The following is a 14147-nucleotide window of genomic DNA, read 5'->3' as shown; positions in this document are numbered from 1 at the left end:
TGACCACAAAAATTCAAATGTTACGACTCCGAGCTACTCACAAAACAGATGGTCGTTTTGAAATTCTCACATAACAAATTGGATATCGAGGTTAAATAGAAAAAAAAAACTACCTTGAGTTTGTTTTTTGAACATCTACATCAAATAGCATTTACAAATGCTCCATAGGTTTTGCCAACTGTTTCCTCATATCCTGCCTCTTGTGCGTTAGAATTCTATAATTTATAACTTATTTTTTCATATGATGGTCATATAGTTTATCAATTAGTAATAAAAAAAGTTCTTATCAGCCAACAACTTTCAGCTAGTTTGTTAAAAATGTTTTTAATTATATATGTTAGATTTTTTAACCCGTTGGATTTTTTTGCAGTTTAACCTAAAACATTTAGTAGACGGTTCAAATAAGAAGTCTAGATATCATAAGAAGGTAAGAAATGAAGATTAAAAGAAAAGATTCACATATAAACCTTCATTTTTGTACCTTCTCATAATGATATTTGGTATTCTTATTTAAAGCAGCTCCACATAATTTATAGCTAATCTTTCACTTGTTTACATTAAAATAGTTTAATTTGGTTATATTTCATTACTAATGACATATTTATTGGTTTTAGTAGACGGAATCCTTGGTACGAAATCCGTAATGGCATCTTCTACGGCGGATTAAAGCGACAATTAAGAGGGGTACCATAGAAACCATCCCCACAAACTTACAAAAAACATAGTAATCCATCGGGAAATCCACGTCCAAATTACTCTTTCTTACTATAAATTTACACCCAATCCTCTATTTCATCTCCACCCCTCTTTTCCAAGAAATTAAACCATGGATAAACCTCAAGAAGAGATGCAAGAAGTTGGTTTCTTTGGTATCTACAAAGAATCTGTCAAAACCATTCTTTCATGGAAGAAACTCTTCACCCAGATCACCTTAACTTTCATCCTCCCTTTATCCTTCATCTTTCTTCTACATATTGTTATTTCGGATGTAATTGATTGGAGGATTGAAAATGACGAAGACCGGCTAGACTATCGTGGCGGAAACGACCACCTCTATCGTCGCCTATCGTCTGAATGGATTGGATATTGGATCTTCAGACTAGTCTACTTGAGCTTCCTCCTCCTTTTTTCTCTTCTGTCGACTGCCGCCATTGTTTACACCATCGCTGTCAAATATTCCGGGGATGAGGTCACCTTCAAGAAAGTCCTGAAAATCGTCCCGAAAGTGTGGAAGAGACTCGCTCTAACTTTCTTGTGGACATACTTTGGTTTCTTCATCTACAACGTGGTCGCGGGAGTTGTGGTCTACATATGGTCAACCACCACCACAGACAGCACCTTCTCCGTTGTCTTGTTTTACATCTTAGTCGCGATTTACTGTGTGGGTTTTATATATATAACTGCAGTTTGGCAACTGGCGAGTGTGGTTACTGTTTTGGAAAGCTCTTATGGTCTGCAAGCGATGATGAAGGGCAGTGCTCTCATCAAAGGAAAGAGGTGGCTCTCATGGTTCGTATTCTTCGGATTGTATTGCATCTTTGTGGGCATCTTGATAGTGTTCTATTTATTCGTGTGGTATGGATTTATGGGACTGATCATCGGAATACTGTGCATATTTCTACTTATGGATCTGTTTCTTCTTGGTTATGTGGTGCAAACGATGCTGTATCTTGTTTGTAAATCGTATCATCGGGAACCGATCGATAAGCTGGGATTGTCAAGTCAACTCGGAGGTTATCTGGGCGAGTTTGAGCCTGCTTTCAAGGTAAACAAGGACATTCAGCTAGGGCAACCTCAAGTTGAAGTTTGATTTCTTTGATATTAATGGTGACATATGGGCATCAAATACTAATACAAATAATGTACTTCTTTTCCTACGGAAAGGTGATGTTGCAAAACTCTACCTTTCTCTTTTGTTCAAGTGCATGTTATATATGTACAAATCTATCTATCTTCTTTAATGCATTAAGAAGTGATTTCCACATCAATTTGTTGATGTTTCAAACGGACTTAAATTCAAGTCAACCAGCTATTTGTACAATTACTTGAGTCAAATGCACCAAGTCAAGAACTTAATTCCTTCTTAGAATAACAAAAGTTAACTAGGGTTTATAGAATGGTTAAAATGATTTAGCCTCTTGATTTAAGTTTATAGGAGCAAATTATAAAGCGACATATCGAAAATTATTAGAATAGGTTTATAAGACGTTTTTAATCGCTTTAACAAGTTTTTTTCAAGACGTTTTGAAAACAAAATGTCGTATTAGTTAATTTATAAGAAAATTATGAGAAGTGTCCTATGAAATCATCTTTTTATAGAAAACTTGTGTTTATAGGACTCCTTTTTCAAATATCGTCGAATACAACACTTCATTTGAAAAGAGTGATTATAAAAAACTTGGTAAAATGTCCAAAAACGTCTTATAAACATATGATCAAACTTTTAGATAGCACATTCAAACATTTTAGGCATACTATATAAACCTAATGTTGTTGCAATCACTACAATAAAATTGACTTTATAGGATGCTTAAATTGACTAAGCATCATAATATAATAATTTATAGAACTTAGGTTTACAAGACAAAGCTATAGAGTCTTATCCACTACAAAATAAACGACTTTTATCCATAAAAATCACCCAGGAAAATTCCCGTGCATGATTACCAATGGATCACCCACAAAAATACCAACTGTTCCGGCAAAATATGAAATATTATCAAGATATCAATAAAGGTGAAGGTTCCATAGGTGATCACCGAGGCTCACGCAAGGAATATGTTTTTCTTAACAAAATAAGAAATAAATAAATTATAGTGGTAATCCATGGGTAATCACCAACAAATTACCAACTACACGAGAATAAATAATTTTATTGATAGACCGTCGATAATCCCTACATAATCACCGATCGAATACCGAGTACATGAGAAAAAATTACAAATAAAAATTTATTTAAAGAATACCGTCGGTGATTGCCGATGGACTAACGAGTACATGAGACAAAACTTATAAAGCAAAAACTTGGTGATCATTGGAGGATTATCGAGTACATGGATTACCGACGGATCACTGAGTACGTGAGACAAAAATTTTAAATGTATCGTTGGTTATCCCTTTGGTAATCAATGGAGGATTACTCATAAATCTCAACAAGTAATATATTTTTCAGTTTTAAAAATCAATATATAAGTTTGAAGGTGAATAACTTTAAAAATTTGGGCTAATCGATAAGAGTCTGATCATAAGTCCCTAATCGATTATACCCTAACTTCTCTTCTACTCCTACGAAGACCATCATTGATGTTGACAGGCTAGAATCGTTCGTGTTCACACAGTGGACACAAATTTCCCACAGTGGCGGTATAAGTGTATGCCGACACTATGATCGTTTGCAAGTAATAAAGTGGTAAAATACCGAAATCGTTTCACAGGGACTGGACTACTGAGATTCGGAGACTTTCATGAACTTCTTGCTCGAGTTTAAGGTTGTGAATAAAAGTTGGATTTTTGTTTATAAAAAAACTAAAAAGGACTAAAATAGCGAAATGAACTTATAGATTAAAGAATGGGCATGGGTGTAAGTGTTTCTTAAGTTAAAATTAACAATAAAATGGTTAGAATCTTATGAGTTGTTTATAAAAATTTCAATCTTTCGAAGTGAAAATTTACAAACGGTCCCCATAAAATTCCACAAAGTTATTATGTTCACCTCTTCGAAACTTGTCGATTTAGCTAAAAGAAGAAGAAATAAAATCCATACTCAAATCTCTTTGTGATAAGAATAACCATCGCTTAATCCTTAACTAAATACATACAAAATTCGCATCTCCACGTAATTATCAAAGACTCTCTCGAGTTCTTTGTGCATCACTTAAACCATATTTCAGAACCGCTCATCTCTGGGTCTAAGATCTAATATTAACACTTCAAAGTGATCGGCTTATTCGCGTCGAATTTAAGTTCCGTCTTAAGTGACCAAGTTACGAAGTGGTAAAGAGTAAAAATACTCAAATATTGTATAAAAATCCTAAGTTAAACTCACACCCACACCCACACCCATACGAATAAATTAGCTAATAATAGACATAATAAACATAATGGAAGACATTAAATAAGACTGAAATGTAACTTGCATTAATATAAAACTAAATTACAACTTTAATACAATAAAATAAAATAATAAACTACAACTAGATAAGAAGAGAACATTTGCTACAATACTTCTAAAAGATTAAAAATTGAGAGAGATGAGGGATAAGAGATCTAGGATGTGTCTTCAAAAGAGCTCCTAATGCCTCTTTATATAGGGGAAATGGAAGAGGACAAAACCTTTATCCAAAGGAAATTAAGAACACAAAAACCTTGGGGCAAATACCATTAAATAAAGACTTAAAATAAAATAATATAAAAGGTACATCTCAACAGCCAACTACAGCTGGAGGAAATCTCTGGACATATTCTTCAAGCAACTCATCTTCCAAAAAGCAGAAAGCCACAAAATTCGTGAACATCCCACAGTGGTGCCACAGTGGGCAGTTTGTCAGAAATTGCAGGTTTTTGAAATAAAATTTCTTCTTTTGTGTTTCATCATCTTTTTAAAACTTTTTAGAATAAACGGGAAAAAAACAAGGAAATTCGGTGTTTATTAATTCAAAAAACGGAGGAAATAAATAAGAAATAACTTTAAAAAATGAGTTATCACACCCCAAAACTTGAGATATTACTTGTCCTCATGTAACAAAAATGAAAGGAGTATGAACAAAAAGGAATAAGAAAGCACAAAACTTATGGAGGGGCGTTGAAATCTCGTCAAGCTCAGATGTTATACAACTTCCTTTCTTTGATCTTCGAGGCGCAAAAATTAATCGGTAGGGCTTTATCGGGTTAGTGTATTTGGCTAAAAAAAATTCCTCCAAACTTGTCTAGAATAACAACAATGGTTGAATGATTTTGATTTCTCACATCCTTTTGTTGTATTTTTGACATTTTCTAGGAACCCAATAAGTGATTTTTCACTATTGATCTTTGGGTTAAGGCATTTTTTTTGTGTCTTCCAATTTTTTGAAGACATTTGGTACATCAATTTTTTTATAACACTTTGGAGCACATACTCCTCCAAACTTAAACCGAACAATGTAGCATTGGAGGGGCGGGTCAAAGTATTTGGCTTGGCAACTAGAGAAAGTGTTTTAGCCAGAAATGATAGATGGCCTACGTCCTTTTAATTTTTGCAACCCGAAAGAATTCATCAAGGAAATCGTACCTGAAATGAAAGAATAAGCTAACGAAACACCAAAAAAATATCAGTGCCCAATATTTACTTATCAAAGGATTAGAGTAGCGAACAACAAAAATATCGAGGTAACCATCAACAACCGCCTTATATAAACACAAAAGAGGCGGTTGGACAAAATATCAAATACTCACAAAAGTAATTTAAAAGTTTCAAAAGTAATGATGAGACACCAAGGAATAATTTAATTCGATTTACCCAATTCATTTCGACTGGCGGAAGCCTGACCCGTAGCATCCATAGTGGTGGTCCGATGAATCTTGGGAAGGCAAACTTGCGGAGGACAAAGGCCTCCTGGAAATCGCGGTAAATAAGCAATCATCATTACGTTCTTGGCAAAGAGGAACTTGTTGACAACTCGGTTCCGGTCTCTCGTATACGTCCAAAATTTCTCCGAACAGGCAGTCAATCCGGCAACTCTATCTTCCACCTGGGTGATCCGGTCCGTGATCTTGGTCAAGGCATCAGCAATTGCTCCCATTTTCTGATTACATTCCTCCCATTGGCCGACCATTAAGGATAGCGAAACTTTCGAACCATAATGGTGGCCGTAGGTGGTATCGGGGGAATATCGCAGTGGTGGGAGGGACAATCGTGGATGGTTGAGAAGCTGGAACAGAAGAATCATCAGGCAGCCGTGGGCTGTTTGCAGCAGGTCTACACGTGGTCTGGGGTCCGGTAGCATCATCCACCAAGTTGTCATTTTCATGTGTCGGTTTATGCAGGCGATTAACAGTCCCTTGATCAAGCAATGAATGGCTAAAAGTAATCACATCATGTTCAAACACCGGCACCTTTGCGGCTGCTAGCAACATTTTTTTATTAGACTTGGAAAAATTAAATGGGAACTAGCTCGCACTGTGGCAGTTAGTATTGTGGAGTATGCAAGAGCACCAACATCGATTGGGAGTTCCTTGAGAATATAGTAAACCAAAATGCACTTAGCCCTTGATAAGGTTCGATCATGCATAGAGGGCATGATATTGGGTCGAACAAAATGAAACCATAGGGCTGCTTCCAAAGTTAAGTGTCTGGACATTATGATCTTTCTCCGGTTGTCTTGGGACCAGCCATGTCCGGGCAAAAGAAGTGCCTTTGCTATCTCATTTTCAGGCATATCCATACCTCCGTCAATAAATTGCCGATATGAGCAAATAAACGGGGTGGTGAGATCGAGCACCGAGTTGAGTTTTGGTGCTGTCCAATTCACTCGTGTTCCTCGAATGACAATGGTGTCATTTTTAGAACTCCCGATGGTGGCAAAAGTTCCTTCACCAATGTCTCATTAATCATACATGGGATCGATATCATGTGTTCCCAATGATGTGCAAATAAGTGGTGTTTGACACACATAAGCTTATCACTCTATTTGGGGTCGAATGTATGCTCACATAAGAATTGATTGTTGCGTATAAGATCAAATCTATCAGCAAAGGTCGGAGATATACCTCCAGTGCGTGAAGCTCCTCTTTTGATGAGGCGTAGGGCTCGGTGTTTGTTCCTCCTCCGGCTCATAATCCACATCTTTTTCTTCCGTCACCTTTGCTTTCCCTTTCTCCCGCTACTGTTTCAATCGACTTTTCGGTCCTCCCGAAGCATTACTCGAAGATCGAGTCTGCCTCCTATCAGTTGTAGAGGCTGCCACACGGGTGCTTTCAAACCGTTGATTGGTATCTACATTGGTTGGGGAATCGAACGGAAACATCCCGGCCTTGCTTACCGACTGTGTACCTTCAAAATCAAAGTCATATCATCTAATCCCTCATCCTCATAGTCCCCCATTTGATTTAGGTCAAACTGAGAATGGTTTGGGGAAACAAGCGGTGAAGGGGGGCTAGTGGGCAGTTCAACATTTGGGATGGGGTGGTGGTGGGTTGTGGTGGTGGCACGGCAGGAGGTGCACTAGGTGCACTAGGTGCACTCAAAGATAAAAAGAGTGGTTTGGGGGTTGTGGAGGAGTCTGAGAATTGAGATGAAAGAGCCACCTTAGTGAGAATGGCAAGGCCATCATCATCGTAGGTTAGGACCGTGGTGGTCGGGGTGATGGGGGGGTTTTGGGACAGTGGCGGAATAGGAGAAGAAGATTGCGGATGGGGACTTACGGCGGCCGGAGTTGGGAGGAGAGGGGCGGCGATGGCACTGGCGGAGGACGAGCCACCCGCGTTCGAAGAAAGGTCGGTTGAAGATACAGTCGATTCACCGGCTTGGACATTCTCCCCGGACGAGGCGGTGGTGGACTGCCGGTGGCGAAGCGAGCGCCAGAACAGAGTGGGATGGTTGCGAACCGGTTGTTTAGGTCGAGCCATGGAGAAGTTGCAGGCGGTTATAGAGTGAAGGAGATGAAAATGGTGGGTAAAGTGGATGAAATGGTGAGAAGGTTTTGTGTCTTGGAAACAGAAGTCTCAAAAGGTGAAGTGATGTACTCATTACTTTCATATTTGATATATATTTTTGAAAAAAATCCTTTGAACTCATGATGAGTTAGCCGGCCAAACAATGGTCAAAGGCTAAATTGTTTTTTACATGGTGGTTTAAACCACCATGCTATTTTTTCAAAAATAAGTCATTTTTTTTCATAAGCCTTGAAAACCACCGTAAGAACTAATCATCCAAGAGTCAAAAACCAAAAAAATGATTTACTTAGTGGGTTAAAGCACTACCCCACTCTTTGAGAATTTTGTTATAAAAAATGTAAAATGAAATAACCAATCCTTTCACCTTTTTCTTTGACCTTTTCTTGAAAACCATTTTACAAAACAAATCACCACAAGATAATAACCAAAAGATTGTTTTGCTTAATGGTTTATACAATTACCCCACTTATCTTGATTAAAAAAAATCATTTAACCAAAGATTTGTCATGATGACCAAAATTCACCTTTTCCTTAAAAATCCCAGCTTTCCAGCAAGATCCAACCATCAAGAAAAACTGGTTAAAACAAATAACCAGTAGGCTGTAGATTTCCCTCCAAAAACGAACGACCAAGATAGTGGGTAAAAACTTCCCACTGTCTACTCATAACAATATATATATATATATATATATTCTTTTTCTCCATTCTTGCCTTAAAATCAAAATATTTACAAAATTTTGAAAAAAAACTTTTCCAAAAATTACTGGGTTGGATCAGTCATTCCCTCTGGGAGGAAATGTTTGATCTGATGCCCATTAACTTTGAAAGTACTGTTATCTTGGAGATTTAAAAGATCTGTCGTTCCAAATTTCCCCACACTGACAATTGTGAATGGTCCGGACCATCTTGATTTAAGCTTTCCGGGAAAAAAAGCCTTAGTCGAGAATTAAAAAAGAGAACCTTTTGACCATTTTCAAAAATTCGATGATTAATCATACGATCATGCCATGCTTTTGTTTTCTCTTTGTAAAGTTTGACATTTTCGTAGGCAAGATAACGCCATTCTTCCAACTCATTAAGTTGAAATTTTCTTTTCTCTCCCGCAGAATTCTCGTCCAAATTAAATTCTTTACTTGCCCAAAAAGCTTTGTATTCTAATTCTAGCGGGAGGTGGCATGCTTTACCAAAAACCAATTGGTACGGAGACATTTCCAAAGGGGTTTTAAAAGTGGTTCGGTATGCCCACAATGCATCATCCAACTTGAATGACCAATCCTTACGATTAAGTTTTACGACTTTCTCTAAAATATTTTTAATATCATGATTAGAAAGTTCAGCAAGACCATTCGTTTGTGGATGGTAGGTTGTAGCAACTCGATGTTGGATGTTGTATTTGCTAAGAACGGTAGCCAATATTCGATTTATAAAATGCGTCCCCTCGTCACTTATTAAGGCTCGGGGAGTTCCGAAACGGATAAAATTATTTTTATGCAAAAAATCAATTACCGTTTTAACATCATTCTTTGGGCACGCCTTAGCCTCTACACACTTTAAAGCGTAAACAACTGCAACCAAGATATATTTATTATTAAAAGACATAGGAAACGGTCCCATGAAATCCATGCCCCAAACGTCAAAAAGTTCAACTTCAAGAATATTATTTAGAGGCATTTCATTTTGTTGGGACAAGTTTTCCATTCTTTGACATTGATCACATCTTTTTACAAAATCAAATGCGTCATTAAACAATGTTGGCCAAAAAAATCCACTTTTGCAAATTTTTTGCGGCCGTATGTTGTCCACCGAAATGGCCACCATACGGTGATGCATGACAATCTTTTAACAAATAAGGAATTTCAAAATTTGGAATGTATTTTCGTAAAACTTGATCTGGTCCAATTTTGTAAAGAAATGGATCATCCCATAAATAATGCTTACAACCATAAGGAATTTTTTAAAGCGTTGTCCTTGAAGTTGATACGGCTTAAGTCCACAGGAAAGGTAATTGGCGACATCAGCATACCATGGAATTTCATTTTGAAAATTGTCTTGAATTGCCAAAATGTACTCATCAGGTAAAATTTCTTTTATCACATGGTTTCCTCCGCTTGAAACTTTGCCTTCAATCCTTGACAAGTGATCAGCTACTTGATTGTCACATCCTTTGCGATCAACTATCTCTAAGTCGAATTCTTGCAAAAGAAGAACCCATCTAATAAGCCTCGGTTTAGCGTCGACTTTATTAAAGAGATATTTGATGGCAGAGTGATCCATATGTACCGTGACTTTAGTGACAATTAAGTAGAATCGAAAACGATTGAAGGAAAATACTACTGCAAGTAATTCTTTTTCTGTGGTGGTATAATTTAATTGGGCCTCCACCAAAGTTTTACTTGCATAGTAGATGGGGTGGAAAATCTTGTTTCGTTTTTGTCCTAAAACGGCACCTACGGTCCAGTCACTTGCATCACACATAACCTCAAAAGACATGGTCCAATCTGGGGCAACAACAATAGATGTCGAGACAAGAGCGTTTTAATAGTTTCAAAAGCTTTTTTACATTCGGCGGTAAATTCAAAATTTTTATCAACATGTAGTAAATTACATAAGGGTTTTGCAAATTTTGAAAAATCCTTAATAAATCTATGGTAAAAACCCACATGTCCCAAAAAACTTCGAATGCCTTTGACCGAAGATGGATTGGGCAATTGCAATATAACCTCGATTTTTGCTTTCTCAACTTCCAAACCATTTTTAGAAACCATGTGATCCAAAACAATTCCTTCTTGTACCATAAAATGACATTTTTTCCAATTCAAAATTAAATCATGAGTTTCACATCTTTTCAAACTTTTCTTTAAATTTGCAGGACAATTTTCAAAAAATGTACTAATAATTGAAAAATCATCCATAAATTCTTCCATGGTATCTTCAATCATGTCCGAAAAAATTAACATCATGCAACGTTGGAAAGTAGCCGGTGCGTTATAAAGACCAAATGGCATACGCCGAAAAGCAAAAGTTCCAAAGGGACAAGTGAAATTGGTTTTCTCTTGATTATCGGGTGCAATGTGAATTTGGTTGTAACCCAAATATCCGTCCAAAGAGCAATAAAATTCTTTTCCGGCCAATCTATGTAGCATTTGATCAATGAAAGGCAAAAGGAAATGGTCCTTCTTAGTTGCTAGATTTAATTGCCTATAATCCATGCAAATCCGCCATCCGGTGACGGTTCTAGTAGGGATGAGCTCGTTTTTTTCATTGGTGATAACCGTGGTTCTACCTTTCTTTGGTACACATTGTACCGAACTCACCCAACCACTACTAGAAATGGGGTACATGATACCCGCATCTAATCACTTCTTTTCTTTCTTAACAACCTCTTTCATGATGGGATTTAATCTCCTTTGTGGTTGGACCTTTCCAACACTATTTTCTTCCAAAATTATCTTATGTTGGCAAAAGGGATGGACTAATTCTCTAATGTCGGTAATGGTCTAATCTATGGCTCTTTTGTGAGCTTTCAACACCTCTATCATTCTCAATTCTTGTTCATTACTTAATTTCGAAGAAATAATTACAGGTAATTTTTTCTCCTCCATAAGATAAACATACTTAAGGTGACTAGGTAGTGGCTTTAATTCTAACTCGGGGGGTTGCTCTATGGATGGTGCTTGGACAATTCTATCCTTAAAGTCAAGTTACTCAAATGCCGCTAAATCTTCCAACTCAACGTTTTCTTCCATTATGTCCTCAAAATTTTCCCCGATGTCACTTTTGTAGGGAGTGGCAATAAAACTTATCTCTAGATCTTCACCTAAAGTAGATATGACTGAACAACCACTTACTTCACCATGAAACCTAAGGGAATTAAATACATTAAATTTCACTTCTTGATCACTAACTCTCATGGTTAACTCCCCTTTTTGCACATCAAGTAATGTTCTTCCGGTTGCAAGAAAAGATATACCTAAAATGATTGAGACATTCTTGTCAGCTTCATAATCCAAAACTAGGAAATCGGCCGGAAAAATAAATTTATCGACTTGAACCAAAATATCCTCTATTTTACCCTTAGGATAAGCAATGGACCTATCTGCCAATTGTAAAGTCACGGTAGTCGGACAAACTTCTCCTATTCCTAGTTTATTAAAAACTGACAATGGCATAAGATTAATGCTTGCCCCCAAATCACATAGGGCATGGCCTACTTCTTTTCCTCCTATAAAACATGGGATGGTAAAACTTCTCGAGTGTTTTAAGTTGGGAGGAATTTTACAAGTAAGGGGTGCACTACATTCTTTGGTCAAAACAACCATTTCAAATTCATTCAACCTTCTCTTTTTATTTAGAATGTCTTTCAAAAATTTAACATAGTTTGGCATTTGCTCGAGAGCTTCTACCAAAGGTATGTTAATGTGGAGTTGCTTAAAAAAGTCCAAAAAGTTCTTAAATTGCTCGTCCATATTTTTTCTTTTCATTCTTTCTGGAAAAGGTAAAAGTTCTGCAAATTTGGAGCTGGTTGAATGGATTTTTTTGGTTGGACAGTGGGCACAATCTTCCACTGTGGGAAGTTTGAGCAGAGAGCTGCACAGTGCTGGTAGTTGATGCAGGGACTGTTTTCTAGACGGAAACTGAATTTTGAGTTTCTCCATTGGGAGACTCAAAATTGGAAAATTTGACATATCAAAAGCATGTGAAACCTCGTTTTGATGGGTCGGTTTTTTGACGGTTTCATTTGTGTGATTATTGACTTTTGAACTATCCTCACTCAACATAGTTACGAATTTGATATGTTCTCACCCTTAGGGGTTTCCGTGTCACTAGGCAAAGTTCCTAAAGGTCTACCCTTGAGATCGGTGGCAAATTGGCCGAGTTGGGTTTCGAAACTTCTTAACGTTGCATTGGTTTGGTTTATAAAACCTTTAAGTAATGATTCGAGTGAACCATTATCGTCCGATGCATTTTTGTTGGGTTTGAGTTAGAGCGTTAAAGTTGTATTCAAGTTTCTCCTTAGAATAGCTTTATTTTGTAATAGTGTAGTTTTATTATTTCCTTGTCTAAATAGTATTTTCCTTGTAATTGTCATTATGAAGTGATTAGGAAATTGTAATCAAGTTTTTTTAGCTGTAATTCTCTCTCTCTCAATCTAATCATTCTTTGAAGATATTCTTTCTATTATTCTATTCATCTTAATTCTTGAAGATCATATCATGTTTGTATGATTTTGGGACTTCACAATTGGTATCAGAGCAAGCTGCAGCAGTTTTGATTAGAGGATTGAACAAATTTTGCACAATTTTTCACGAATTTTTTGAAGATTCATCGATCTGGGTCATGATGTTCATCACTGTTCTTGAGAGTTCTTCATCCAGATTGGGTTTTTGAGCTTAAATCGTAATTTTTGAGTGTTATTTGTAAAGATTTACTTCGCCATATTCGGTTTTGCATTACGAACAATCTTGATTCACACTATTTTTGATTTTAAGCAAGTTTTAAACCTGTTTTAATCGAAAATTGATTTTTCGTATTCTGGAAAATTTTCTTTAAAACTCATATTTTTTCATGTTTTGATCCAATTTTTTGGTAAAAAATGTGAAATTTTGTGTTTTTGATWGAATTTTAGTCCGATTAAAGCTTGTGCGATTTAGGGTGTTATCCGCGTATTACTTGTGCGATTTAACATCCGTGTGAATTAAGTTGCTTGATATAGGTTATCCGGACAACACTGGTGCGGATCATTAAGCGATTTAGCAATCCGCCTGGTAAACTGTTGATAACTTGTGCGGATTAGTGTGCGATTTAAACAATCCGGCTGGTAAGTCTTTGGTAACTTGAACGGATTAGTGGCCGGTTTATATAATCCGACTGGTAAGAAGTTTAAGGTTTGTGCGATTTAATAAGCGATTTAAAGAATCTGCTTGGTAAGACTTAAAATTTGTCTACTTGAGCGATTTATAATTGTGATCGTATATTCCTTGGTGATTGAACGAATATTGACTTTTTGATCGATTTATTTCTTTGACTTTTCATCGATTTGTTTTAAAAGGACTTATACGTATTTTGACTTGTTGACTTAGTTGACGTTGACTTTTTACGTCCGATTTTCATTTTGGAATTTTGACTAAGTGTGGAAAACATCCGATTTGAGAATTTTTAAATCAAATTGAATTTTGTGCCTTATCCGTATTTCATTTTGCATAATCCGTCTAATTTTTGCATCCTTTTGTTAAAATCTGGTTGTGTGTTTTGGGGGATTTAAGCTTACTTGTTGTCCGGGCTTCTAATATTCTATCTTGTTGACCGGACTTTCAATCCGGATAAGCTTGACCGGATTACTAATCCGGATAAGTGTTTGTGCATAAATTGTTCTAAGTGTTGAATGTGTGCGAAGTTTTGTTTACATATTATCAGATATATTTTTGTAAACTGATCTTTTAATTCAAACTTTGAACTACAGTTGATCCTATTTCATACAAATTGATACGATGAGTTCA

At 36.5% G+C, this 14147-nt stretch overlaps 1 protein-coding gene across 1 annotated transcript; it reads left to right on the top strand.

Moving 5' to 3' along the window:
• The first annotated feature begins 826 nt into the window (after window positions 1–826).
• On the top strand, window positions 827–1810 carry LOC112502631. Its single transcript, XM_025106585.1, has one exon. The coding sequence runs from the start codon at window positions 827–829 to the stop codon at window positions 1808–1810; it is 984 nt and encodes a 327-aa protein (XP_024962353.1).
• The last annotated feature ends 12337 nt before the right edge of the window (window positions 1811–14147 follow it).

This window comes from Cynara cardunculus, unplaced genomic scaffold (genome assembly GCF_001531365.2).
Source record: "Cynara cardunculus var. scolymus isolate 2C unplaced genomic scaffold, CcrdV1 Un_Scaffold_1682, whole genome shotgun sequence".
Taxonomy (NCBI): Eukaryota; Viridiplantae; Streptophyta; class Magnoliopsida; order Asterales; family Asteraceae; genus Cynara; species Cynara cardunculus.
The sequence above is the reverse complement of the archived record's forward strand: the minus strand, read 5'-3'. Positions and strand labels throughout refer to the sequence as shown.